This window comes from Bufo gargarizans, chromosome 2, assembly GCF_014858855.1.
Source record: "Bufo gargarizans isolate SCDJY-AF-19 chromosome 2, ASM1485885v1, whole genome shotgun sequence".
NCBI classification, from domain to species: Eukaryota; Metazoa; Chordata; class Amphibia; order Anura; family Bufonidae; genus Bufo; species Bufo gargarizans.
The window spans coordinates 469515311-469541739 of NC_058081.1; the positions used below are offsets into that span (position 1 = coordinate 469515311).

General features: G+C 41.9%; 1 protein-coding gene and 1 long non-coding RNA gene across 6 annotated transcripts in view; one reads left to right on the forward strand and one right to left on the reverse strand.

Moving 5' to 3' along the window:
* CALD1 (caldesmon 1) overlaps positions 1-26429 on the forward strand; it is a 174442-nt gene that overhangs the window by 104470 nt on the left and 43543 nt on the right. Inside the window, exon 1 of one of the 5 annotated variants that reach the window (XM_044281060.1) lies at positions 3536-3738. The exons of the other annotated variants lie outside the window; for them this stretch is intronic. Coding sequence (XP_044136995.1) covers positions 3689-3738 — 50 coding nt within the window. The 5' untranslated portion in view covers positions 3536-3688. Of the gene's footprint in view, positions 1-3535; positions 3739-26429 lie in introns of those variants that run through there. 5 annotated transcript variants of the gene reach the window in all.
* Positions 15446-26429, reverse strand: part of LOC122928324 — a 51040-nt gene continuing 40056 nt past the window's right edge. Inside the window, exon 3 of the long non-coding RNA XR_006387871.1 lies at positions 15446-15800. This is a non-coding gene — a long non-coding RNA (uncharacterized LOC122928324). The remainder of the gene's footprint in view (positions 15801-26429) is intronic.

Here is a 26429-nt window from a genome sequence, read left to right on the forward strand (position 1 = left end):
AAAACAACAGTGGGGGAGAAAAAAAAAAACGCTGCTAAGGGTACTTTCACACCGTTCTGAACGGATCCGCTCATATAATGCAGACTGGTGGCTCCGTTCAGAACGGATCCGTCTGCATTATATTGTCAAAAAATGTCTAAGTGTGAAATTAGCCTGAACGGATCCGTCCAGACTTTTACATTGAAAGTCAATGGGGGACGGATCCATTTGAAGATTGAGCCATATTGTGTCATCTTCAAACGGATCCGTCCCCATTGACTTACATTGTAAGTCTGGACGGATCCGCACGGCCAGGCGGACACCCGAACGCTGCAAGCAGCGTTCAGGTGTCCGCCTGCTGAGCGGAGCGGAGGCTGAACGCTGCCAGACTGATGCATTCTGAGCGGATCCGCGTCCACTCAGAATGCATTAGCGCTGGACGGAATGCGTTCGGGTCCGCTTGTGAGCCCCTTCAAACGGAGCTCACAATCGGACAGCCGAACGCTAGTGTGAAAGTAGCCTAAATAGCATTGAAAGCAATTGGAGGTTGTTTTGAGGCCATTTTGACACTTATCAAAATAAGCACCAAAACACTGATAAGAGCTAGACCTAGAGGGGTTTCTAGAGTTAGATAAAGGGTACCTGCACATGAGTGCAGGTCAATGTGCGGAAGATCCACACAAATTTTCATGTGGATTTCTGTGCATTTCTGCCCCCTATCCGCTCCAAAATCCACAATTTCTAACATTGTTTTTTGGTTTAGAGTTTGATGCGATTTTACCAAAGATCTCACCCTTCATTGGAAAGGGGTCAAATGTGCAGCTAAAACTGCAAACACAATTGACATGCTGCGGATTTGGGGAAAAAAATTGGCAAAGAGTACATGAGATTTGTGTAATCTCATACACTTTGCTGGTACTGTACTACACTGCGGTTTTTCTGCACATGTAGGTGGCCAAAAGGGTCTGCTTTGTTTCTGGAGAAAGCACCACTCTTGTTTCTGGTCCTGCAGCTCAGCCCTGCTTACAGCACTTGAAGGGCATCTGTCACTGACCTGGGGCAGTAAGCCGGATTGGGGTTATGCACACTGACGCTATAATATGCAATGACTGGGTCAGGTGTAAATGATAGTTAATAGTTTTTGTTTGTGACGCCCACTGCAGCGTGCGCAGGGTACAGTCTCAGGGCCCTTTAAGGTGTTGCAACTCACGTACCTAAGTTAGGAATGCCAGAGTGGTATAATGTCTCTGTAAAGTAGTGGGTATAGTGTCAACTGGTGTCTCCTACCTTGGTACGGCTAGACTCCTGGCTCACTTGCAATAAATGAATGTGTTGCTAGTAGGAGTAATTGAGGAACTTAGGTAGTAATGAATGAGATCCAGACTTGGAATATAATGCAACTTGTCTTCACTTGTTACAGCAGTAATCCACATGAGATACAGCAATAGTCTTGGGTCCCAGCAGGTATTGGCAATGTATGGCAGGAATTACTATCTCTTCTGCTTCTATCATGTGCCTGGAGCTGCTCTCTTGCAGGATTAGTCGTCTGCTTATGGCTCTGTAATATGTGGCAGGAATCGGTCTTCTGCTCTGTCTATCTTCTGCTGTGTATGGGACTGACTAGCTGAGGAGGAATTAGGGCTTCTCCTGGTCTCTGGACGTTACTCAGAGTTGTGCTCACAGGGTCTGTTTCTTCCTGGAGTTCTGGAGGTGGCTGCCTGCTTGTCACCAGCTGAGACTGAAGGGTTCAGACTGGGAATGAAGATCTTTGGTCTCAGCCGAGACACGATCCTGGGTTGGGATCCCTAGAACTGGGAGCTCCTACCAGCACAGCCTTCCCCTAGCCGGGATGGCTGGCACACTAGCTGAACTTCCTTCCCCACCCATGAGGCAGGATGTGGGAACATTCCACACCTCCTCAAAGAGGGGGGAGCTAAACTGGAATGTACTATTCCAGTCTAGAAATGCTAAACTGTTACTAAGGCCCTTCTAAACATTGCTGCCATCTGCTGGTGTACATGAAAATTACAGCAATATATGATTTAACAAGGGTTTCAATGCACATTAGTGAGGATGTGATGTTAAATTACACAGGATGACCATGCAAATACACTTAACAGGTTGTAGCGGAGTAAAAGAGTTTCATAACATAACTCTGGGATGTTACACTGGCAGCTGAAGGCATCTGTGTTGGTCCCATGTTCATATGTGCGCACATTGTTGAGTAACATGAAGTTTTAATATATGCAAATGAACCTATAGGAGCAACGAAGGCATTGCCCTTACTCCTTAAGGCTCTGCCCTCTCTGCAACTGCCACAACATCTGCACTTTGATTTGACTATGTAATGCTTCAAGTTTCCTGCGGGGGCAGCGGTGGTAAAATGAGCGCTTTCTGCAGAAATTTATTCTCCTTTCTACAGCTGATCACTAGGAGTCCCAACAGCAGGACATCCAGTAATTAACTTATAGTAAAGCAACCTTCAACTAAGGGTCCATTCACACGTCCGTAGAAGGTGTCCACACCCATTCCGCAATTATCCAGAACAGGTGCGGACCCATTTATTTTCTATGGGGCAGGAATGGATGTAGACAGCACACAGTGTGCTATCCGCATTTCCGGAGCGCTGGCCTCGAACTTCCGTTCCGCGGCTCCGAAAAAAAATAGAACATGTCCTATTCTTGTCCACAATTGCGGACAAGAATAGGCAGTTCTATGGGGGGGAGGGGGTGCCGGCCGTGTGTATTGCAGATCCACAATACACTACGGACGTGTGAGTGGACCCTAAGTGTTTATTCACATGACTGTATTTCTGGGTCCTCAAGTTTGCGGAAAGGGTGCAGACCCGTTCTTTTCAATGGGCAAACTGCAAAAAAAAATGATAGTGCATGTCCTATTCTTGTCCGCAATTGCGTCCAAGGATAGGTATTTCTATCATAGGTCTGGTCAGTACCCGTGTTTCGTGGATCGGCACTATGCGGGCCGCAGAACACTTACGGTCGTGTGATGGACCCTAAAAAAAACAGTTTCCAAAATTGAACCCCTTTTAATGGCTTATATATACAAAAATGTTGTGTGTACCCTTATTATACTCACAATGGCTATAAGCAACTATCATTATATGTAGCAGTTCAATGTAGAACATCCAAAAAAACAAGCTCTCACACCGGTCTCACAAAGCCAAACAAGCGGTGCAGAATCCGGAACATTTACATAAATTATCAGACTCTTATAGGTAAACTATTTAAATTGGCTTAAGATGTTCAGTAGAGAAGTCACCTCGAATGAAGACTTCAGAGTTTCTGCTTTCCAGATAACAGACCTGGAAATATTTAATGCAATATTTCTCAGGTGACGTAAGCTTAGCGTAGACATTCCTGTATTATCAGGGGTGGTGGGGGTGGTGGGATTGGGAGGGAGAATATGGGAAAAATAGAAGACAAAAGAGTACAGAACTTCTACTACAGTGATTACGGTAACCAAGAAGAGGAGGGGGGGAGCATTCGTATATGAGATCATGTGATAAAAAGTGGTGGGTCAAGCTTGGCAGGCTCTGTCGTCATAGGCTGATGGGCAAGGAGAATGCCTAGGTGTGCTGAGCATCCTGCAGGGTTGCAGCTCTTGGAAAGGAATATGACATTGTCTCATCCCATCCTGCATTGTTCTTAATGAGAATTTGGAAAAGAGTCATTGACTTCCACAAGCAGAAATGATCAGCAGATCCAACAGCAGCAGGCACAGCCTCTCCGCCCTTTCCAAGTGAGTTATTAACTTTTCTGCCTCTGTTCTGGCCCCAACCTGTGCATTTTTTACGGCTCAGAGATTTTGTAAAAAGCCATTGCCAACATACTAGGAAGCTAGATCACCTATTTGCTAGTACAGATGTAGCAGAGCTGAGTTGGTCAATTGGCACAGTACAGCTGGATAGTATATGTTATCTAGTAGTTTACCTAGGACTGCCTAAAAACATCTCAAAGCTTTTACCCTCTGCATGGACCGTACTGAAAAGGATAGTAGATCTATGCTTTTGTAGATTTTTTTACTTGCATACTAGGCAGTTTGTGGCAAGATGGGAGTAGTAGTTCTACAAGTTGCCTGAAATGCAGGGGTCAGCAACCTCCGGCGCTCCAGCTGTTGTGAGACTACAATTTCCAGCATGCCCCATTCACTCTTATGGGAGTTCGGAGAACAGTTGAGCAGCTGTGCACGCTGGGAATTGTAGTTTCACAACCGCTGGAGCCTCTACTGTAATGTATAGACTTGATGGGTTCTACTGTTGTAGTCTTCTCCACTGTAGCTTTTGTAAAAGATATCCTAAGTGCATTTATCATGGTCCTAGTAATAGTAGAGCTGAGTTTGTCAATTAGCATGATACTCAATATCTCCTAGCTGGAGGAGAGAATATTCCCTGTAAGGGAGTTAAAGGTCACGGGTGGAGGTCTGGGACCTCAGTGTGGAACTATATCAAAGCCACCTCGGATAGTGAACGAGCTTTAAGATACATTAAGATGTTTGTTTTTTTTTTTACATAGGACTGCAGATAAACCTAGTGCATTATCTTACCTGAAAGCTGCTACCCTAATGCAGCCTATGACAATATCAGCCCTGTCACTTAGAGAAACAGAGTGGGAGTTTGCTTTGCAGTTTTGCCTTCAATACGGCAACCTAGAACTAGAAAGCTGGCGGCAAGATGAGAGTTGTAGTTTTACAAGCTGCTCTTTCCTGCATTGTACAGGCGTGATGATGGTAGGTGTGAAGGGCGTCCTCCATTGCAGCTTTTGTACAAGTTAGTCCTGTACATGATGTGCATTGTTTTTGGATAGCTTTAACCCTTACATTCCCGAAACAGTAGAGCAGATCTTCTAGTAGGCATACATCTATTTTGTGTATGTGTATTCATTGTACTATATGGAGCCCATTGGTCCATGTGCCTTCTGCGGTCTAAGACACTGGTCTTCAACTTGTGGCTCACCAAATCTTGAGGAACAAAGGCAGGGAATGATGAGAGTTGTAGTTTTGCAACAGCATAACAGCCACAGGTCAGAGATCACTGTTGTAAGGTATAAAGAGTCTTAAATAGAAACTCTGGTGAGGAGTTGCTTTAATCTTTATAGCAGGCAATTGCCTAAGTGACAATGCCCTAATGTACTGGTATTCACATAATGGAGGAAAGTTATCACAAATGGTGTAAAGGAAAACTGGCTTAGCTGCCCATAGCAACCAGTCAGATTCCACCTTTCATTTTCCAAAGGAGCTCTGGAAAATGAAAGGTGGAATCTGATTGGTTGCTGTGGGCAACTAAGCCAGTTTTGATAAATTTCCCCCATTCTCCCTTCACAATCAACCAGAGACATTGCAGAGTGCAGACACCAAGTATAGCAGTCTGTATTCTGTTTATAGAATGCTGGTACATAGGGCTTCCTCAACCATGTCAGGGAACTGCTATTTATGCGATTCTCTCATATATTTAATGGAATCTTTATTCCTTCACTCAGGCCCTGGCAGGGTCAAGGGGACCAAATAGCATCTTCCTGTCACAGGGACTTGCTAAATCAGTTCTATAATGTGAAGACCCTATCAATCAGCTCCTACTATCTCCGCTCTCTGGACTGGATCTCAGGGAGTGAGACTGACACAAAAGATATATAGTGTGTATGTGTGTGTGCGTATATATATATATATATATATATATATATATATTAGTGCTATAAATGGTGTCAGTTGAGGCGTGGGGGCTGGGACCACAGTTGCTTTGAAACATTATATCAGGGCTCATGCACACGAACATATTATCTTTACGTGTCTGTTCCGTTTTTTTTCTGCGGATGTTACTCCGTGTGCATTCCGTTTCCGTATGTCCGGATTTCTGTTTTGCAAAAAAATAGAACATGTCCTATTATTGTCCGCATTACGGACATGGATAGTGCTGTTCTATTAGGGGCCAGCTGTTCCGTTCAGCAAAATATGGAAAATGCACACAGGACGTCATTAGTATTTTTTGCGGATCCGTTTTTTTTAAGGACTGCAAAATGCATACGGTCATGTGCATGAGCCCTTAGTCTGTGAACATGGTGGATGTCCGACTGGACCAGTTGGCATAGCAACTAAAGACCTCTTCACACTGATCCTGATTTACATGCAGCGATTTCCTCCACAGTATGGCGAGGAGTAACCGCAAATGCCATTGCTCATCCCCATACAGGAAACACTGTTTGCCGGCAGAAGATGCTGATTACATGGCACGATCTGCTGCCAGCAAACGACGATTTAGGTGTCTGCTCCAACTATCTTATTACACAATGAGAGAGCGATTCTCTTGTTCATCGGGTAATCATCGGCGCCTTTAAACGGGCCGATTATTGCTAAAGAATATTCATATGTGGCCCCAGCGTACGAATGTGTGGTACTCAGTCATGACGTGACTGTGGCATGACCTGCGCTGTGTAGTTGTACCTTAAATGGAAATGCTTTCTTAGGGGCCCGTTCACTTGACGGAATTTGCAGTCAGAATTTTGGCGTGGATTCTGCACCAAAATTCTGGCAGTAGCCGCGTGGTGTCTGCCTCCCATTGTTTTCGATGAGAGGCAGAGTTGCAGTTCACAAGCCAGGAGTTTAAAGTGACAAGAAAGTTATCCACTCGTAGTTTAGCTCCATGCAGTAGAGCTAAGCCACAAGTCGGTCCATGGCATTCAAAGTAAAGAACCGCGGCAGAAATAGCGCCAAAATTCACCTTTAGGCTTCTACACATAAATTTGCTTTGCTGTTTTGTCCTGCTAAAAACCGCCACAACAACCTCATGCGTTTTTGGCCATACCATGTGCTGTTTTTGGGTTAACATGTTTGGTGCTTTATTCAAGCCGTTTTTTTTCCCCCTATATTGAAGGGGGTGGGAAAAATGCCTGAAAAAAACACCCGGCATGGATGTGTATGGATGGATTTTGTGTATATACACGTGTGTATATACTCATTTCTTGTATGTGTAGATGTGTGTATGCTATTATTACATATGTATATGCCGTCCGTAAGCGCTGTCAGTGAGGAAACAAGACATCTAGACACTGCACGGTACATACCGTACATGCCCATTTCTTGTACTCTAAAATAGTTTTTGATAATGGATGCATCCATTATATGTTAGAATGATTTTCATGCCTGGCTTTTTCGGCTTTAGATTTTATGTAGCTTGAATGTTCTGTGTACTTTGGTAATCTAATTATAATAGGATAATAGGGCACTGCCCGGTAGAATGACCCCAGATCAGCATCTTTTATGACAGGTTAACCGCTTCATTGTCGCTATGAAGTAACCGATAAACCCTGTGGGAATTTGAAGCCTTTCAGGACCCCGACAATTAGGGTATAGGGGACCTGAATTGTTCTCTAGTTTGGCCCTCTTGCATTCTATACATCATTACGTTTTTATAGGTTTTATACCTGTATGAGGCCCCTCTATGGCACATGTAGAATGCACTAATGTTTCATTTTGTATGATTTTTTTAAAATAATTTTTATTAGGAATCGCAATAGTTGTTTATTTAATTATTTAATTATTTATTTACATATTCTTATTCATTCATTGATTTGGGGAGAAATGCCTCAATTTATATTTAGTGATATTATACTTTTACTGTGCTTGTTGTTATGAGGATATTTTTGGCATTTTGGGATGAGTAATAAAAGGGATATCTGTGAAATGATAATCATGACCTATCCTTAGGGTAGGTGATTAGTATCACATTGGTGAGGCAAAACTGAACAATGGAACGCGATCGCAGGCAAAACTGAATGAACTTGCTTGCGAAATTGCGCATTTTTCACTGAACACATTTGCAGTGCATCCGGACCTAATCCGCACACGCTCGTCTGCAAGGGGCCTTACTGTTACTTTTCCCCCCCATTTTTAATCTCCAAAGAGGACTTTAACTTTAATTGTATACATTTAAATATTAATGCGATTGTTCATTCATATTTACATGGGTAATCCCATGATTAGCATATAAATGAAAGAAGTATTCCAGCACAGTAAAATTGCCGCCTAGTGGTCTGCAAATGATTATAAAATAAATAAAGCAGCTTATACCCACATTGACCAGCTGGTGTTTCGATGGTACCTGGATCCCCACTGCACGCCACTTCCAGCTCCTGTTCTTGACATGGCAGGAAATGGCTTGGAATGCCACTACGCTAATCACTGGCTGATATAGGTCATTGCTGCTCCTAGTAACTGGCTGAGTGGAATTGCCAGCCCTTTCCTAGAAGTCAACAGGAAGTGGCGCACAAAAGTGAGTATACGCTGTTAATGACACAGGCAGTGGCGTATCTATCACGAGGCAAACAAGACATTTGCCTAGGGCAGCACTTGCCAATGGGGTGGCAAAATGCCTTGTTAGCCCCTTCTCCCATCCATCTTATATGACGGTATACTTAGAAGATCCGATGGTATATTCTAACCCCCAGGCGTTCCCATGGTGACGGGGACGCTTGCCTGGGCGTTAGAATATACCATCAGATCTGAGTTTTCACGATCTCAGTGAGATCCCATGGTGACAAGGACGCTTGCCTGGGGGGGTTAGAATATACAGGTCCACGCCGCTCACAGGAGTACATTTATAAACTAATCAGTAACTTTAACTTTAATCATTGCTGATCTCTTTAATGGATACCTTACTCTGTGTTAGCTCCGGTAACAGCACAGCAGGCAGTGCGGGCGGGCGGCGCTCACTCACTGACGCCTGCTCCTCCCACTAGGCGGCACAGGCGCGTGACGTCAGTGAGTGAGCGCCGCCGGCCCGCACTGCCTGCTGTTACCGGAACTAAGACAGAGTAAGGTATCCAGTAAATAGATCAGCAATGATTAAAGTTAAAGTTACAGATTAGTTTATAAATGTACTCCTGTGAGCGTCGGGGAGGGGGATCTGTGGATGGCACTGTTTCGGGGAGGGGGATCTGTGGATGGCACTGTTTAGGGGAGGGGGATCTGTGGATGGCACTGTTTAGGGGAGGGGCATCTGTGGATGGCACTGTTTAGGGGAGGGGGATCTGTGAATGGCACTGTTTAGGGGAGGGGGATCTGTGGATGGCACTGTTTAGGGGAGGGGCATCTGTGGATGGCACTGTTTAGGGGAGGGGGATCTGTGGATGGAACATAGGAACGGGTGGGGTTTAGAGAGAAAGGGGTTTGGCCTTGACCGGAAGGGGCGGATCAAATTTATATTAGGGGGGTGGCCGAGTTTAGTCTCGCCTAGGGCAGCACAAAACCAAGATACACCACTAAGCTTTAAAATCTAACCCCCTTTAAAATCTAACATACAGAAATATAATACAATATAATCTCTTTCTAACAAAGGTAGAACGAGTGCTGTAACACACATACATCCAGAGCCCTCCCATTTATTGCTCTACTGGATTTTCTTCAGGCTGGCAACTTGGGGGAGGGGGTGGCGGTGGGGGGCGTGTCCTTTCCCAGGTGGGGTGTGTCTTTTCTCCAACAACTCTTTACCCGTCACAGATTGCAGAGGAAGATCCTACTATATCACTAGGAGAAGCTTTACAAATGCCCCACATAGCCAGACTTTTCAGGAAAGTCCAGTTCTAGATAACTGAAGAAGAGGTCGAGCCTGGGGCTTCCACACAGAGGCTGAGCAGGAGAGGAGAGCATTAAAGCTGCATGCAGGCCGAGCTGTATGATTGGGCTCTCTCTGCTGACTCTCCTCCTTTCTGTGATTCTCTATCCACTGTTTGGGTCTCCTTACACAGCACAAGATGTTCTGTCCATAGAAGAAAATCCCAACAGAGAACCTCAATCGGCCCTTCTAAAAGAAAGTCCGGCTGGATGGAACTGAGCATGTGTGACCTGCTCCTTCAGCTCAGTAGGAGGAATTGAACATTACTGAACAGAATGAACACCAGGGGGCACCAGTATAATGCCAAAGATGAATCTGATAATATGCAAACTACCCTGACCCTCCAGACAATGATTGATAGTTTATTTTCGTGTTCTGCATAGGACAAAACTGTCAGTCACTGTCCAGTGGGTGCGGGAAGGGCATATCTGGCAGTGCTTACCACTGGTCATGTGATTTCAGCCAAGATTGCGGAATCGACAGAGCAAAAGAAAGCTAAGCGTTGCTCAATGTGTCCTCTGTCCACAGGTTATTTGAAAGTGCCATTTTAGGTATGGGCCCCGAGAACCCCTTTAACCGCCTCCCGACCGCCTAACGCAGAGATGCGTCCTGCGGGCAGCCGGGTTATTCCTCCTTAACGCGTCGGCGCGTCATCTCGCGAGACGCGAGATTTCCTGTGAATGCGCGCTCACAGGATCGCGAGGTAAACGAGTTGATCTACAGCCTGCCAGCAGGCAGATCATTCGCTGGCCGGCTGTAGATGCGTTTTTTTTATTTTATTTTTTTTACTCCAAAAAGGTACATTAACGCTGTTCGACCACCAGAGGACACAGGCAGCTCTGTAAGTAGCACCAATCACCACACTACACTACACCCCCCCTGTCACTTATTAACCCCTTATTAACCCCTGATCTCCCCATATAGACTCCCTGATCACTCCCCTGTCATTGCGGACAAGAATAGGACATGTTCTATAGCAGGGGTGCACAACCTGCGGCCCGCAGGCCGCATGCGGCCCCCAGAGCCATGGTTTGCGGCCCCCACCCTACTGGGCAGAAACACAGCTGATCCTGCAATCAGCTGTGTTTCTGCATAGAGCGCCGCACAGCAGATGAATTACAGGTTTTGCTCCTGCCCTGTAGCAGGAGCAGAAAGGATCCCCGGCTATTAGTGAGAGCAGGGAAGCAGAGGAGAAGACAGAAGCGCTTTATTAGTGCTTCTGCCTTCTCCTCTATGAGCACTCTGCAGTGTGGACCCAGCGATCATGTGATCACTGGGTGTCTCAGGAACAGAGGAGCGCTGCCCTGGTACAAAGCCTCCACAGCAGGCTGGTTTCCCTGTAACTGGGGCTCCTTTGGATGCTCCAGTTACAGTGGTAATAGTACAAAAAAAAGTCACTTATCGTCTCCCAAAGGTCTTTCAGTGACCTCTTGGGGACAAATTATGTGGTAAAAATATATATGAAAAAGTAAAAAAAAAAAATATTCAAAAAAATGTGGAAACTAAATAACTTAAAAAATAAAATAAAAAGGAAAAAGTGCTTAATAAAAGAGTGTTCAGTGTCCCACCACAGTCTTTTTATGAAAAAGTGCAAAATGTAAAAAAGTGACAGTGTGCCGCAAGGTCTTTTTATGACCTCTTGGGGGACATATTATGTAGCAGAAATATATTAAGTTAAAAAAAAAATATATACATAAAAGAAAAAACACCCACGCCAATCAAACCTGTCACCGTTACAGCCCCATTCACGTGAAACTTTTGATATTATATAGCAAAACGGCCTACACAAAATAGAGAACTAATTATAATAATTTATTTTGGTGTCAGTTTGCATATTTAAAGAATAAGGAGCTATAGGTTAAAAAAAATATACTTTTTAAAAACGTTTTGTACAGTTTCCCCTAAATAAAAATAGTTGCAAAAATGATTTTGGTAGTCCAACAAATAAGATAGTTACAACCATTTGAACCACCACGTGCGCTAAATCACAAAAAAGTGTCTGGTCCTTAAGGCCTTTTCGGGCCTGGTCATTCAAGCGTTAACCAATAGGCACCTTCCCCACTAGCAAGGTAAAGTGCTTACTGGTTACTGCAGGGCGCCTATACCTGGATTGGCAGGAGATGGTAGTAACCAGTGAGCTCCGTCCTCTGCAGTGAAGGAAAATGCTGATTTATAAATAGGAGGCAGGATGGAAGGAAATGTCGCCACTTTTCTGGTAAAAATGATTTTTAACAAGTTCCTGCAGCATGGCCTCTGGAATAGAAAATTCATAATTACCTGCTCCACTCCGCTCTGGTCCTCTGCGCTGCCCCCGCTGCCTCCATCTTCCGGTTCCTGCTCTGTTTACACCTGACAGTGCATGACCATGGTCACTTGCACGGCTCCAGTCAATGACTGGCTTCAGCAGTGACACACTGCTTGTGGCCACATCACCGCCTAAGCCAGTCATTGTCTGGAGTGGTGTATGACCATGTCCATGCACTGCCAGGTGTAAACAGCGGAGGCAGTTTGAAGAACCGGAGAGGCGGAGAGCAGGTAAGTATAACTCTTCAGTTTCAGGGGTTATGCTGCAGCACGATATTTGGGACAATTATTGGAAACAAGTGTTCATAGGAGCGCTCATATCTCATATCTGGCCGGTATAATCGTGCAGCTGATCAGTCGATAAACAAGGAATTGCTCATTTGTCGGCTGATTTGCATATTTTATCAGGATGAAAGCTGTCTGATTATCTGCAGCACGACTGTGGCAGCGATCACTCCTCCCCAGTCACTTTGCACTGGCTTGCGTAATAGGCAGATGAGCGCCAATCAACATTTTTTTATTTGCGGCCCCTTGAAATAGAGCGATGTGACAATGCGGCCCCCAGACCTAAAAAGGTTGTGCACCCCTGTTCTATAGGCTCTACAAAAAACGCAGTGTTCGCCCGATCAGGCCTTATCTTGTGCGCACACTTGCGTTCAGTAGTGTTGAGCGCGAATATTCGAATTGCGAATTTTTTTCTCGAATATCGCAATTTAGAGATTTCGCGAATATTTAGAATATCGTTCTATATATTCGCGAATTCGAATATTCGTTTTTTTATTTTTTTATTATTATATTTTTTTCTTTCCCACTTCTCTAAAGTTGTTCTTACCTGTCCTTTGGATTCCTGGCTTCCTGGCTGCTCCAGTCAGTGGCGTTTTCAACTTACTGCTATATTCCATATTAGCTAAATTACAATCTAATCTATATGTGTATTTTACGAAATTTTGCAAATTGCGATGCGAGTAATATAACACGAAATAATCGCATGAAGATTTCAATTTAGCACTGCTATATTCCATATTCTAGCCTAATATGGAATATAGCTGTGCTAAGTTAGCACTGCTATATTCCATACTAGGCTAGAATATGGAATATAGCAGTGCTAAGTTGAAATCTTCATGCGATTATTTTGTGTTATATTACTCGCATCGCAATTTCGACTTTTGCAAATGTTCTTAATATTGCTCTAACTTCGTCTTTTAGAATATTACGAATATTCTAAAAGATGAAGTTAGAGCAATATTACGAAATTTCGTAAAATACACATATAGATTGTAATTTAGCTTATATAGTGCTATAATCCCTTTTTTTTTCCTCAAATTTTTTTTGCCTCTTCTGAACTTAAGTTTTGTAAAATATGTACACTATTAAAAAATATTACTATAGCAGTATATTAGCTTAAATACAATCTATGTGTATTTTACGAAATTTCGTAATATTGCTCTAACTTCGTCTTTTAGAATATTCGTAATATTCTAAAAGACGAAGTTAGAGCAATATTGAGAACATTTGCAAAAGCCGAAATTGCGATGCGAGTAATATAATACGAAATAATCGCATGAAGATTTCAACTTAGCACTGCTATATTCCAGATTCTAGCCTAGTATGGAATATAGCAGTGCTAACTTAGCACAGCTATATTCCATATTAGGCTAGAATATGGAATATAGCAGTGCTAAGTTGAAATCTTCATGCGATTATTTCGTGTTATATTACTCGCATCGCAATTTCGGCTTTTGCAAATGTTCTTAATATTGCTCTAACTTCGTCTTTTAGAATATTACGAATATTCTAAAAGACGAAGTTAGAGCAATATTACGAAATTTCGTAAAATACAGAGATTGTATTTAAGCTAATATACTGCTATAGTAATATTTTTTAATAGTGTACATATTTTACAAAACTTAAGTTCAGAAGAGGCAAAAAAAAATTAGAGGCAAAAAAAGGGATTATAGCACTATATTAGCTAAATTACAATCTATATGTGTATTTTACGAAATTTCGTAATATTGCTCTAACTTCGTCTTTTAGAATATTCGTAATATTCTAAGAGACGAAGTTAGAGCAAATCACGAAATTTCGTAAAATACACATATTAGCCTAGCCATAGTCAATTAGCATAGGAACGTTGCTTTATACTATCAAGATAAATAATCGCAATACGCGAAAAAAAATATTCGTATATTATTCACGATAATTAGAATAATTACGAATATTCGATTTTGACGAATATAACATGAATATTCATTCGAATATTCGCGAAATATCGCGAAATCGAATATGGCACCTCCCGCTCATCACTAGCGTTCAGTCGGCCCACCACAGTGACAGAATTTTTTTTATTTTGATCACTGCAAAAACACCGTAAAATTGCTGCGGCACTATAAAGATCACTTTTGAGGGGCATGGCGAGTTCATATTTGTTTTTTATTTTTTATTTATTTTTTTTTTTTTTTCTTACAAAGTCTCATATTCCACTAACTTGTGACCAAAAATTAAATCTTACATGAACTCACCATACCCCTCACGGAATCCAAATGCGTAAAAATGCCCTGTGAAATCCTAAAGGTACTCATTGGAATTTGGGCCCCTTTGCGCATCTTGGCTGCAAAAAAAGTGTCACACATGTGGTATCGCCGTACTCAGGAGAAGTAGAGCAATGTGGTTTAGGGTGTATTTTTACATATACCCATGCTGGGTGAGAGAAATATCTCAGTAAATTGACAACTTTGTATAAAAAAAATTGAAAAAGTTGTCATTTACAGAGATATTTCTCTCACCCAGCATGGTTATATGTACAAATACACCCCAAAACACATTGCCTTACTTCTTCTGAGTACGGTGATACCACATGTGTGACACTTTTTTGCAGCCTAGGTGCGCAAAGGGGCCCAAATTCCAATGAGTACCTTTTAGGAGGCCCCTAAAACGCCAGGGCAGTATAAATACCCTACATGTGACCCCATTTTGGAAAGAAGACACCTCAAGGTATTCCGTGAGGGGTATGGTGAGTTCATGTAAAATTTTATTTTTTGTCACAAGTTAGTGGAATATGAGAAAAAAAAACATTTTCCGCTAACTTGTGACAAAAAATAAAAACTTCCATGAACTCAGTATGCCCATCAGCAAATACCTTAGGGTGTCTACTTTCTGAAATGGGGTCAATTGTAGCGTGTTTCTACTGTCTGGGCATTGTAGAACCTCAGGAAACATGACAGGTGCTCAGAAAGTCAAAGTACGTAAATTTATTTTTTGCACCATAGTTTGTAAACGCTATAACTTTTACCCAAACCAATAAATATACACATTGCATTATTTTTTTTTATCAAAGACATGTAGAACAATAAATTTAGAGAAAAATTTATATAGAAATGTAGTTTTAATTGAAAATTTTTACAACAGAAAGTAAAAAATGTCATTGTTTTGCAAAAATTTCGGTCAATTTCGATTTAATATCAAAAAAAGTAAAAATGTCAGCAGCAATGAAATACCACCAAATGAAAGCTCTATTAGTGAGAAGAAAAGGAGGTAAAATTCATTTAGGTGGTAAGTTGTATGACCGAGCAATAAACCGTGAAATTAGTGTAGTACAGAATTGTAAAAAGTGGTCTGGTCATTAAGGGGGTTTAAGCTAGGGGGGCTGAGGTGGTTAATGTTGGAACAACCCTGGTTTTACAGAAGGTAATATGCCTGCAGTTATTGCACCTCCACAAATCCCAATTCCTATGATGCTGTAAGTTCCCAGGGTTGCCCTGTTGCGGGATCAAAATGGTGTTTCTCCAATTCCTTGTTAAATGGTGATGACCATAGAATTTTGCTCATCTGCACAGTGGGAGTTCCATACCCACTTGCACTTCTGTCTGTCCTTGACGGGCATTTTTATCATTGTTTGCTGGTGGGAGAAAGTAAGGGTAAAGTTAGCCATTTTGTCTCACTCAGCTTTCCCAGAAACAAAATAAAATAAATGTCTCATCCAGTAAATAGAAATATATTTATCATTCCTGTTCTAATATTTGGGCCGCGATTTTTCAGTTATTTTTGTTGCCTTTCAGGCCTCTGACACTGGTATGCGTTTAGAGGTCACCAGATAAGACTTTGGAATTTAGAGGAAACTTTACAGAGCGCCTAATCCATTAATTAAATACAAGGGTTCAGGTTCAAAGCATTGGATCTATTTCACTTTCTGCACTTGGATTAAGTGGAAAAATCATTTTCTCTATCATATCCATTTGTTACTTGAGATTATCACCGACCCTTTAAATAATTTTAACTTTATTATGTAACTTATTTTTTTCCCATTTTTCTATAATTTTTTTAAATGGTGAAAATGTACACAAATGTATCTCCATCTGAATTCTAAAATCCTCACTGCATGCAGATCAATACAGGTCCCAGTGAGTACAATACTAGTTGTATAAATCAATATGTACATATGCTCCCCCTAGTGGAGGCTGCATTCAACCAGAATTCTATCATTTATGAATTCAGACAACAGTGCTCTGCTATACATATGTACAGGTGAAACTCGAAAAATTTGAACATCGCGCAAAGTTAATTCATTTCAGTAATGCAACTTAAAAGGTGAAACTAACATAGGAGATAGACTCATTACATGCAAAGCGAGATATTTCAAGCCTTTATTTGTTATAATTTGGGTGATTATTAGTGTTGGTCGAGCACCAAAGTGCTCGAGTAGAACACTTCCCGATGCACAATGGAAGTCAATGGGAGAACCCGAGCATTAAACCAGACGCCCCCTGGTCTGAAGAGGGGAGGGTGTCGGGACTCTAGTTCGGCTTAGAAGTCCCTGCTCTGACTCCATATATAGCTATGTCCATATATGGAGTCAGTGCTTGGGGACACCCAGTGTATTTAAATCTAATTTAGCCTCTATTTCTGAAAAGTTTCTGGCGGGATTCGAACTCACAACTTTCTACATTACAGCCAAGAATCTTAAGCACTACACTATAGAGCTGCATGGCCAGTTACTTAAAAAAAAAAAAAAAAAAAGACTTCTGCTGTATAGGAATACTTACTTTTTAGTAACTGGCCATGCAGCTCTATAGTGTACAGGTTAACATTCTGGGCTGTAATGTAGAAGGTTGTGAGTTTGAATCCCGCCAGAAACGTTTCAGAAAAAGAGGCTAAATTTAATTTAAACATATGTATAAGTTTTTAGCCATAATATATTTACATATATTATTATATATTTTAAATATATTATATATTATAATATATGTAAATATATTATGGCTAAAACATCAGTAGTAGTTTCCCACATATTATGCATTCATATATATCAGATGTATGAAAATATATTATATATATATATATATATATATATATATATATATATATATAATTTTAGTAATTACACATTTTTTACAATTACAAAAAAATATATAAATTTAATTTAGTCTCTATTTCTGAAAGTTTCTGTCGGGATTCAAACTCAAAACCTTCTACATTTCAGCCCAGAATGTTAACCACTACACTATAGAACTGTATGGCCAGTTAGTAAAAAAACTATTGGGTGCAACAGAACATTGTGTGCAGAGTATTGATTAGAGAAAGGTAACACATGTACATTGTGGCTATTGACTTATCTGCAAAAGGCTTCAGGTTTCCCATCACATCAGAAGGGCCCCTATGTACAGAGATTCTATTCCCCTGAGGAACTAGCGTACCTCCCATATAGGAAGACTAGGTAGTTGCTATGGGGCCTGTGAGTGTGAAGGGCCTGGCCAGGCTGAATGGCCCCGCCCCCTTTCTGACCTAAATGCACAGCTTTTTCTCCTGGCCCCTGCAGCTGCTGCCATCTGCCCAAGATACCGAGCTGGTCAATGAGCAGGGAGATGCTGTGTTCCCTGCTCTGCTTATTGACCAGCAGAATTTTCAAGGCCATGACCTGATCTGTTCTCCAGTTTTCACTCTGCTGCTTCACTGCCTGATGCATCCAGCATCATTACAGCAGCAGATCTCATTGCTGAGAGGGGGCCCGGCAACTTCAACAGAGCTTCACTGCTCTAACCTCCTCCTGACCAGTGACCTGCAGAGGTAGGGATTAACTCTTCCAGGGACCAAACTGAGCAAGTACAGACCCAGCAGACAGTGAGCTCACTACAATAATCATAGATGACTGCTGTATCTGCTGGCTGAGGCTAGGTGTGTAATATGTAGCAGGGACAGGGTTAGTAGGAGGGCTAGTGTGTGTTTATATACTGTGTGTGTGTGTGTGTTTATATACTGTGTGTGTGTGTGTGTGTATATACAGTACAGACCAAAGGTTTGGACACACCTTCTCATTCAAATTGTTTTCTTTATTTTCATGACTATAAAAATTGTAGATTCACACTGAAGGCATCAAAACTGTGAATTAACACATGTGGAATTATATACATAACAAAAAAGTGTGAAACAACTGAAAATATGTCATATTCTAGGTTCTTCAAAGTAGCCACCCTTTGCTTTGATTACTGCTTTGCACACTCTTGACATTCTCTTGATGAGCTTCAAGAGGTAGTCACCTTAAATGGTCTTCCAACAGTCTTGAAGGAGTTCCCAGAGATGCTTAGCACTTGTTGGCCCTTTTGCCTTCACTCTGCGGTCCAGCTCACCCCAAACCATCTCGATTGGGTTCAGGTGACTGTGAAGGCCAGGTCATCTGGCGCAGCACCCCATCACTCTCCTTCATGGTCAAATAGCCCTTACACAGCCTGGAGGTCTGTTTGGGGTCATTGTCCTGTTGAAAAATAAATGATGGTCCAACTAAACGCAAACCGGATGGAATAGTATGCCGCTGCAAGATGCTGTGGTAGCCATGCTGGTTCAGTATGCCTTCAATTTTGAATAAATCTCCAACAGTGTCACCAGCAAAGCACCTCCACACCATCACACCTCCTCCTCCATGCTTCACGGTGGGAACCAGGCATGTAGAGTCCATCCGTTCACCTTTTCTGCGTCGCACGAAGACACGGTGGTTGGAACTAAAGATCTCAAATTTGGACTCATCAGACCAAAGCACAGATCCCCACTGGTCTAATGTCAATCCCTTGTGTTCTTTAGCCCAAACAAGTCTCTTCTGCTTGTTGCCTGTCTTTAGCAGTGTTTTCCTAGCAGATATTCTACCATGAAGGCCTAATTCACACAGTCTCCTCTTAACAGTTGTTCTAGAGATGTGTCTGCTGCTAGAACTCTGTGTGGCATTGACCTGGTCTCTAATCTGAGCTGCTGTTAACCTGCGATTTCTGAGGCTGGTGACTCCGCATGTGAGCCAGTTTCTTTGTAGCACTTGATGGTTTTTGTGACTGCACTTGGGGACACTTTCAAAGTTTTCCCAATTTTTCGGACTGACTGACCTTCATTTCTTAAAGTAATGATGGCCACTCGATTTTCTTTACTTTACTTTACTTTTTTCTTGCTATAATACAAATTCTAACAGTCTATTCAGTAGGACTATCGGCTGTGTATCCACCTGACTTCTCCACAACGCAACTGATGGTCCCAACCCCATTTATAAGGCAATAAATCCCACTTATTAAACCTGACAGGGCACACCTGTGAAGTGAAAACCATTTCAGGTGACTACCTCTTGAAGCTCATCAAGAGAATGCCAAGAGTGTGCAAAGCAGTAATCAAAGCAAAAGGTGGCTACTTTGAAGAACCTAGAATATGACTTTTTTGTTATGTATATAATTCCACAGTGTGTTAATTCATAGTTTTGATGCCTTCAGTGTGAATGCTACAATTTTCGTAGTCATGAAAATAAAGAAAACTCTTTGAATTGAGAAGGTGTGTCCAAACTTTTGGTCTGTACTGTATATATACTTGCTTACTGACTACACAGCAGCCTCCATATGCTTCCTACCACTCACAGACACATGATTGAAATTCAGGGAGTTCAGTCTTTGCTCCTCATTGCCCTATTATAGGGCAATAAGAGACAGAGACTGAACCTTTTATATATATTTTTATAGATACATAGTATGACACAGTGAGGAAATTTGTCTGGGAAGGTATTTTCCTCCCAGCATGTGCGGCTGGGCTGGTTTCCAGCCAGGTGAGGTCAAATACCGGACCGGAGGAGTTTAAGTGCCATTCCAGGTTTTGGCAGCACCTGGCTGTCCTTAAATAGTCAGCTGGGCTCAGCAGCTGAGTCTCTGTGTTGGGATATGAGGTTTTGTGCCAGACTGGAGGGCTGAGATCCATGTGCAGGGGGAATAGGCCCCTTAAAGCCTGCTGTAGACTAGTGGAGTTAGAACTGCCAACAAGGTGACTTGTGCAATATGAACTTCCCATTGTGTCTGAATTAACACCAGAGACTGCAAAGTGAAATGTTGTTCTGTAAAAATTGAACTTTCCATTTGTGTGTGAATTAACACCAAAGACTGAGTTAAGAACTTGTATTTTGCCTCTGTACTGTGTCCGTTTACCCTTTCTACCAGAGCGAAACCCCACAATAGATATATAAATAGATCTATAGATATATATAGTGTAGGAAGGCGCAGGGGTCTGTCATTGACGGAAGGTACGTGTCACCGAAGTTCCTGGCCTCTGTGAGATAGGAACTGGTAGTTTAGTGTGTCAGCAGCAGCTAGTGTTTTTACATAGTGTGGCTGTAAAACCGATCCGGGCCAGTTGTTATAGGGAGCAGCCAAAGAGCAGGATGGGTGGCTGTTCCCCATGTTCCAGGCCAGGTTTTGGGCTGGGAATACAAATCCAGTCACAGCTGTGTGTGGATTACCCTGCATTTTCATAGTGGAGCTGTGAAGCACTATGGTCTTGGGTTCCAACCAGTTGGTAGCATGCTGGAGAGCCGCACGCTGAAAATCAGGCGCCCTAAAGCCTGCTGTGGACTGCTGTGGATTGCCATGGACAAAACAGTCCACCAGGTGACACGTTTGTGCTTTGGACTTTATGTGGTGTGAATTAACACCAGGACTCTGCACAGTGTTGCTTTTGCTTTATTGCTTTTTGTGTGAATAAACACTTAACTTTTGCTTTACTACCGTGTTCTTGCCTCTGTACTGAGTCCGCTTACCCTGCCTACCAGAGCAAATCCCTACAATAGATATATAGATATATCGATTTATCAAACTCGTGTAAAGTAGAACTGGCTTAGTTGCCCATAGCAACCGATCAGATTCAACCTTTTATTTTGGAGAGCTCCTTTGGAAAATGAAAGGTGGAATCTGATTGGTTGCCAAGGGCAACTAAGCCAGTTCTACTTTACACCAGTTTTTTTTTTTTTTACTGTTTCCTGCTCTTCTATGTAGATATGTAGCACAGTGATCACCTTTTGGTGTCAGCTATATAGCTGATACATTACTGAAACTGACAGGTGTGAACTAGCTCCCTTTGGGGGGGCTCCAATTCTGAGTTTTGCTAATGGGGCCCCATGATTACTATGTATGCCCCTGCCCTGAGGATACTGCAGAGATACCATACAGTGACGGTGATAGAGGGCAGTTGCACCCCTTAGGCTTGCACAAAAATTTGCATCTTGAGACATTGTGGCGCACAGCTCTTCATAAATTCAATGTATAGACAGTTAAGGGGGGTTATGCCATGATTGATGTAAAAATGAAGATCAGACAACATATAGTACATGACAATCTCTTTCTAACAAAGTTAGAGCCAGCCCTGTGCATGGATCCAGAGATGTTTCCATTCATTTCTCCAATTTCTCTGCTAGATTCTCCTGAGGCTGTGTCCTTTCTCATGGCTTCTAACAGTAGATGTGGCTGTTGAAGGATGGAACTAAGCACGTGCAACCTCCTCAGTAGGGATTACATTGTAACGAAGTAAAGAGAATATCTCACAACTGGAGCATTTTTGTAACAGAAAGTTATTACAAAAGTTACTAGTTTTTCAAGTTAAGTTATATTAAAATAGCATTTATTGGTGGCAAAACCTTCTAGTGGTGTCTTGAGGCAGGCAGAACTTGGTTATTTAACTCTGTGTCTATGCAGGAGATTTGGCATCACAAAAACATATCCCCAACCGCTATAAAAGTATATTAAGAAATAAATCATTAGAGAATCTTGGATTTATTTTGATTATTTTTTTTTATGTATTCAAGGGATCTCATAGCAATCTGTCAAAGTTACTTAGGTGAGAATGAAGTCTGGCATAAAGCTATATTCCAGCCAAAAAGAAAAACAGAAATGTCCTGAGAGGCGCACAGCGCAGGGAAACAATGCCCTTTTGTTGCAAGTGTTTATTTTCACAACTCTGAGCCCAGCGGAGATCTCAGGGATGGTGCATGCTGGGACGTGAGCCCTTTCAGGTGAAAGCAGCAGTTTCTCCCAGACCTTGTGGGTAATTTGCAGGCGATTTAATCTGAAATGGTTGGAAGTCAGGAGATGACACCGGGTCATAGCAAATAAACATGTGGCTAAAACAGAATGTGCCAGGGCAGAACAAGGGCCTGTTGTTTGGATGTTCTTGCATTGCGGCTGCTACATGACTATGTGAAATCTAGAGATACACTGGTGGGTTAAAATATGTCAAGACTTTAAGGGGCTGTATATATGAAGAGCGCCAATCTTGTCCATGGCCTGTGTCTTGTATTGCAGTTACTACAAGCCCCATTTATTTAATCTCATGGTCATAGACGTTAGATGGATCTCCAATTCCATGCTATGAGTCTCTCTCATACAGGATACATTTTTTTCTGTCTCATCCTTCTGTATACCAAAGTAATAAGAGAGGACAAAGGTTTCAGCAAGCCCCTTAACTCTTCCTCCGTCATTGAAATAGCATCCATGCTTGGCCAAGCCAAGAAGGCTTTTTGATACTAAAATGAGGATTCATCATTGTTGACCTATTTCAATAATATACTCTGGTTTTCAACCATAACTTTTTGCCCAATAACAAGAGGTGTCAGAAAGACACTTGTCCCCATGCTCCATGTGAACGTGCATGTTGATGTGGACAAATGTGGGTTTTGTAGAAATTACTGGTCAGTCCTGCCCTTAAGATCTGAAAGCCACATATGAGGTAGACCATGCTGCTGCTATGGGCCACTTAGAGAAAGGGTGCAAGCCCTGATTGGTTCCATGTCCTGTATGAAAAACATCTGGACTCCTTTCTACAGAGGAATTGCATCCTGAACAAGCATGGCGGTGGGGGGCTGACAGTCATGCAAGGAGAATGGAGGGGGATATACACCACAGGCCCATCTGACCTGGATAGCAAAACTCATCATCATAATGGGGGTACAGGTTCATTTTTTGATATGTGCCCCGTTTTCTTCATTGTACATCACTTATATTAGAGAATGTTTTCAAGTACTGATTTTAGGATTACCGCCTCTAAAAGCGAAGAAAATTGTCTTAGCGTGGGTTCTTTAAAATATGAGATGCAGACAGGAGACACAGATACAAACACGTTTATGTCGTTTTACCTGACAAAAAAGTGATTCTGGCCAGACATAGCATCTTGGAGGCTCTCCGTGGGTGTGGGTTTAATCTTACAAGATGACAGAAGAATCTTAATTACTGTTTTCTGTGCACGATGACAGTGATGATATCACAAAATGCACATAATAATATATGGGTGATGGAATTCCTCTCTGCTGGTGTCCACCTAGCGTGCACCACGCATACTATTCCATGACTGTCACTCACTAATCTTCTCATTAAAGGATAAGGAGTGTTGTTTTAATCTGTAGCTCCTGTTGGGAAGCTATTTTCTGCAGTCATTTAAAGGAAATGTGTCATCACAAAATGACCTATTATTTAATTCATGTTTAAAAAAAAAACTACTGAAATCAGAAACGGATTAGAAAAAAAGATTTGCGTCGCTATCTGGTTTAAAACTGAAAAAAAATTAATAAATGTGGGTGACATATTCCCTTTAACCGTAAAATCGGTGGCATTATAAAATAAGCTACTAAGACCATTCACACCTATGGATGTACGTGTATGGATGCAGGTAGTCTTCATTCTAAACTATGAATATTTTGTGTATACAGTTTCCATGTGACTGTTTCCATGGCTACAGACTACAAATAAACCCTTTTATGTAGTCTGATCGTGCAGTGATGTGTCACTCCCTTGAGGCATGTTTCTCCTGTGACTGATACGATTGCTCATCAAGTGATTGCATCTTTTTTGCGGCACATAAAACCGTAAGGCTGAATTTGTATGGGGATCAGTGATCGCTGTAGCAATTGTTAAAGGGAACCTGTCATATTGAAAATAGTATCTGAGCTGCAGCGGCATGTTATAGAGCAGGAGGAGCTGAGCAGATTAATATATAGTTTTATGGGAAAAGATTCAGTATAACGTGTAATTTACTTATTTATATCCTTTCTCATTCTGGGCTTTGAAGTTAAGGAGTTAGTCCTATCAGTGATTATTGCTGCATGTAAATGCAGTTCTCCCCTCCACTCAATGATAACCAATTATGGGGAATAAACTGTTTTGGTCCTTAGAATCTCGGAGTCCCGATGGACAGCCCCCCACAGTGATCGCATATCCTAGAGATGTGCCATCACTTCTTAAAAGGTAAATACCTATTTAAAGGGAATGTATCTATGCTACTTACTGATTGAAATCGGATAGTGATACACATTCTTTTTCATTATCGCTATTTTTTTATTTTTATAATTGTACATATTTTCTAATTCTATTTTCTGTACACGAGTATGGGGCAGCCATCTTGCCTGAGCTTAAATTTACAGCGTTCAGAGATGTGCTAGGAATAACTTTATTTTCTTTTATGGGATAGTGTTGTGGCCATGTTTTGTGACCTGTTCAATGCAGGGAGTGGCGAGAAGTTGAGGTGCAACCATTACAAATTATGAATGGTGGATCCTGTGTTGTCTGCTTCCACCTTTGTAATAGAGGTGTTGCCTGTCATTGTAACAATGCCTGTGATGCTATAATGACTACTGAATAATGATCTCTACAAAACAGGAGGTGTTGATCTATTGTACGGCTTAGTGACAAGAGCAAATCCTTCAAGATGTCATGATTATTATTTTTGTATTATTGTATGCAATGAACTCTGAAAGTCTTCATGCACTTTCACTTTTTCACATTTTGTTATGTTGCGGCCTTGTGCTAAAGTAAAAAAAAAAAAATAAATAAGTTTTGCCAATCAATCTGCAATACCCCATAATGAGAAAGTGAAAACAGAATGTTAGAAATATTAGCAGTTTTATTAAAAATTACAAATTTTCATTTCACGGACATAAATATTCAGATCCTTTGTTGTGACACTTAACATTTGGTTCTGAAGGCTTTCCATTTCTCTTTATCATCTTTGAGATGTTTCTACCCCTTGATTGGAGTCTACATGTGGTAAATTCAGTAGATTGCACATTGTTTGGACAGACACACCCCTGTTTATATAGAGTCTCACAGATGACAATGCATATCAAAGCAGAAACCAAGCCACGAGGAGGAAATAACTGCCTGTACAGCTTAGAGACAGGCTTGTGTGGAGGCACAGATCTGGAGAAGGTTCCCAAATGCACAATGACTTCCATAATTCTTAAATGGAAAAAGTTTGAAACAACCAGTACTCTTCAGAGAGCTGGCAGCCTCGCCAAACTACGTAATCATGAATAAAGGACCTTGGTGAGGGTGGGGACCAAGAACTCAATGGTTAGTCTGGCTGAGCTCTATAGATCATGTGTGCAGATGAGAGAAACTTCCAGAAGGTCAACCATCACAGTCCATATTCAACCAATCTCTGCTTTATGGCAGAGTGGCCAGAAAGAAGCCTCTCTCAGTAAGAGAACACAGGAAAGTTTGAAGAAAACTAAAAAAACTAAAGGACTCTGAGAAACAAGATTCTCTGGTTTGATGAAACCAAGATTGAACTTGTTGGCCTCCGTTCTAAGCATCCTGTTTGGAGGAAACCAGGCACTGCTCATCACCTGCAATATCACCCCTACAGTGAATCATGGTGATGGCAGCATTACGCTGTGGGGGTGTTTTTTCAGCAGCTGGGACAGGGTGACTGGTCAGGGTCCAGGGACAGCTGAATGGAGCAACGTACAGAGATGATCTTAATAGAAACCTGATCCAGCGTGCTCTGGACCTCAGACTAGGCCAAAGGTTCACATTCTGTAAGTATACAGCCATGACAATATAGCAGTGGCTTAGGCCCTATTACACCTGCAGATTCAGCAGGCAATTGTTCGGAGGGAAGCGTGCAGCGATCGCCTACACAGCATGAGGAGGAGTGATCGTTATGCCATCGCTTGTCCCCATACTGAATCATTGTTGGCGGCAGCAGAGTGCTGATTACATGGCACAATCTGCTGGTGGCAAATTATTATTTTTAAACATGTTGAACGACTCTGATTACCCGACAAAAAGGTGTTTGCTCATTCATTGGGTAATCCGCGGCAGCATTACACTGCCAGATCATCACTAATGAACGTTTTTACGAACGCTCGTTAGCGATGATCTTACTGATTTTCTGCAAATGTAATACGCCTTTAGGGACAACTCTTTGAATGTCATTGAGTGCCCCAGCCAGAGCCCTGACTTGAATCAAACAT